The 2,569-nt window shown below is 34.8% G+C and overlaps 1 protein-coding gene across 1 annotated transcript; it reads right to left on the bottom strand.

Annotated features, from left to right (window-relative positions):
- Window positions 1-439: 439 nt before the first annotated feature.
- LOC128129502 (uncharacterized) lies at window positions 440-1,555 on the bottom strand. The gene has a single exon (XM_052767977.1). The coding sequence runs from the start codon at window positions 1,553-1,555 to the stop codon at window positions 440-442; it is 1,116 nt and encodes a 371-aa protein (XP_052623937.1).
- Between the last annotated feature and the right edge of the window lie 1,014 nt (window positions 1,556-2,569).

Here is a 2,569-nt window from a genome sequence, read left to right on the forward strand (position 1 = left end):
CCGAAAATCAGTAACTTTCCTTGGTTCTTCCACTTTAGGAATCAACACAATCCTAGTAGCATTAATACCCTTCAATAATTTTCCTGTCCAGAAAAATTCCCTCACAGCTTTACAAATATCTGTCCCAATAATACTCCAAGCACTCTTAAAAACTTAGAGGAAAACCCATCAGGACCAGGAGCATGATTGTCAGCAATATCAAACATAGCTACTTTAACTTCTTCATCTGTGACCACTCTTATCATATTCATTGCCACTTTTTTATCCAACTTATTAATAAAAAAACTCATTATTAAGTATAGGACAAATCAGTGGCAACTTCACATCCCAAGAAATTCTTAAAATGATTAATAAATTTCTCTTTCATAGCCTTCCCCCTGATCCATCTTCCATCTTCATCAAGCACCATCAAAATCCGATTCCCTGTTAATCCTGCTTTTCAAACAACTGTGAAAAAACTTAGTGTTATTATCCCCATCAGAAAGCCATTTGATCTAGATCTTTGAGAAAGCAGCTTTTCTTCATCATTACAAGCAACATTATATTCAAAAAGAATATTAGCATGCTCCTCCCGATATGAAGCATTAAACGGCTCCTGATCAATTTTCAACTGAATATTTCCCAATTGCTCCCTTAGATCCTTAATTTTCCTTCCTGACCCTCTGAACTTACTACACATCTGTTTACACTGACTCTTCAACATTTTCAGTTTCTGAGTAACTTTGAACATAAAAAAGCCTTCAATATTTGAGGACCAGATATCCTTCACCATAGGCAGAAATTCTTCTTTATCCGCAATGAAATTAGCAAATCTAAAGGAAGCTTTCCATCTCAATTTATCATTAGGAATGAAAAGAATAGCAGGACAGTGATCAGAAGTTCTGTATGGTTTAAATGCAGCATAAGCTGAAGGATAATCAGAAATAAATTTCGTGTTGACCATAATCCTATCCAGCTTCTTTAAAATTCCTTTATTCCCAGAAGGCGATTTATTCCAAGTGAATTGAAACCCAGTGCTATTCAAATCTTCAACTTCAATAAAATTGATACATTCTCGAAAATCATCAACTCCTTTCAGACATCTCGAGCATCCTTCTGAATAATCGGAATCTTTTAACACAACATTGAAATCACCCAAAATACACCAAGCTTCCTTTTTCACAGTTAAGCTGAATTTTTTCAAATCTTCCCATAAAACCCTTCTTTCAATATAACCGGAAGCAGCATAGATGAAGGAAAAAAACATGCTATAATTAGAACCAGAAAATTTGACAAAGCAATGAATCACCTGTTTCGATTGAGATAAAACCATAACATCAAATAATTTTGGATCCCATCCAACAATTATTCTAGTACCAACATCACACTGTTTGTTATTAGAAACCCAATCCCAGTTTCCAAAAGATTTACTACACACATTCTTTAAATTTGAAATTTTGACATGGGATTCAACAACAGCACACATTCCCAGCTTATTATCCCTTATAACATCCATAACCTCTTTTTGCTTAACAGCTTTATTTAACCCCCTAACATTCCAAACACCAATCGACATCATTGACTAATAACATGATTTTTGGCATTTACCACCTCAAATGCCTGAGATAATCCACTAATACTACTGCTATCATTATTCCTCTTGCTATCCATCTTCTTTTCAGCATTAACCATCACAAGATCTTCATTGCTAATGCCCATGTTATGAATCTCATTATATTTCAATCTGTTGTCATCAGTAGCAGAGAGAGTGCAATTCAGATCATCAAATTGAACACCAATTTTATCTCTTTTATCATCCTTTTCCATTCCAATTATAGCTTCCTCATCAATCAATCCCAAAACTTCAAAGCTATTTTTATTGCTGCTATCAGTTTCCTTATCACTCTTCTTAATCTCAGCCATATCATTGACATTCTTCTTTATAGTCACCTGTCTTTTATCTCCATTATTTACCTGGTCATTATTATTATACTGTCCAGAACCCATCTTCTCAAATTTTTTATTCTTCTCCAAATTCCAATGCCCCACTCCTTTGTTATTCCAATTCCCATTTTGTCCCCAACCATTTCCACTTTTGTTCCCATATTGACCCCTAAACTTATTCCCCACTCTTGAGAAATTACTCTTCCCTTTATTTTTCTGATTACCTATATTAGCAGCTTTCCACATAGAATTGCTTGTACCTTCTCCATCTTTAATAATTTTATTTTTCCTATTAGTAAATTCTGTAAATCCTTCATCATCAATCACATTTTTCCCTTTATCTTCCTTGCTAATCCCACTGCCACCATTTTGCATAGATTTAGCACCCATCATACTAGCCATACAGACCTTATCTATGTGCCCAAACACTTTACAATGACTGCACCTAGATGGCATCCAAGCATATTCCACATCAAAGCTTTGAATAACAGCAGAATTAGTAACAAAATCCCACGTTGAGATATCAATGTTTCTTTTCCATTCTTTATCAGCTGACATTTCGATAAGGATCCTAGCATAAGCATTTCTCCCTTTATGTTCCAAACACATCTCCTCAGTAAAAGAATCAAACGCAAGAGGAATTCCC

The sequence above is a fragment of the Lactuca sativa genome, unplaced genomic scaffold (assembly GCF_002870075.4).
Source record: "Lactuca sativa cultivar Salinas unplaced genomic scaffold, Lsat_Salinas_v11 Lsat_1_v11_unplaced_06, whole genome shotgun sequence".
Classification (NCBI taxonomy): Eukaryota; Viridiplantae; Streptophyta; class Magnoliopsida; order Asterales; family Asteraceae; genus Lactuca; species Lactuca sativa.

What these genes read in the sequence shown, in the direction of transcription:
- LOC128129502 (XM_052767977.1), bottom strand. Translation starts at nt 1,555, where the DNA reads ATGTCGATTGGTGTTTGGAATGTTAGGGGGTTAAATAAAGCTGTTAAG.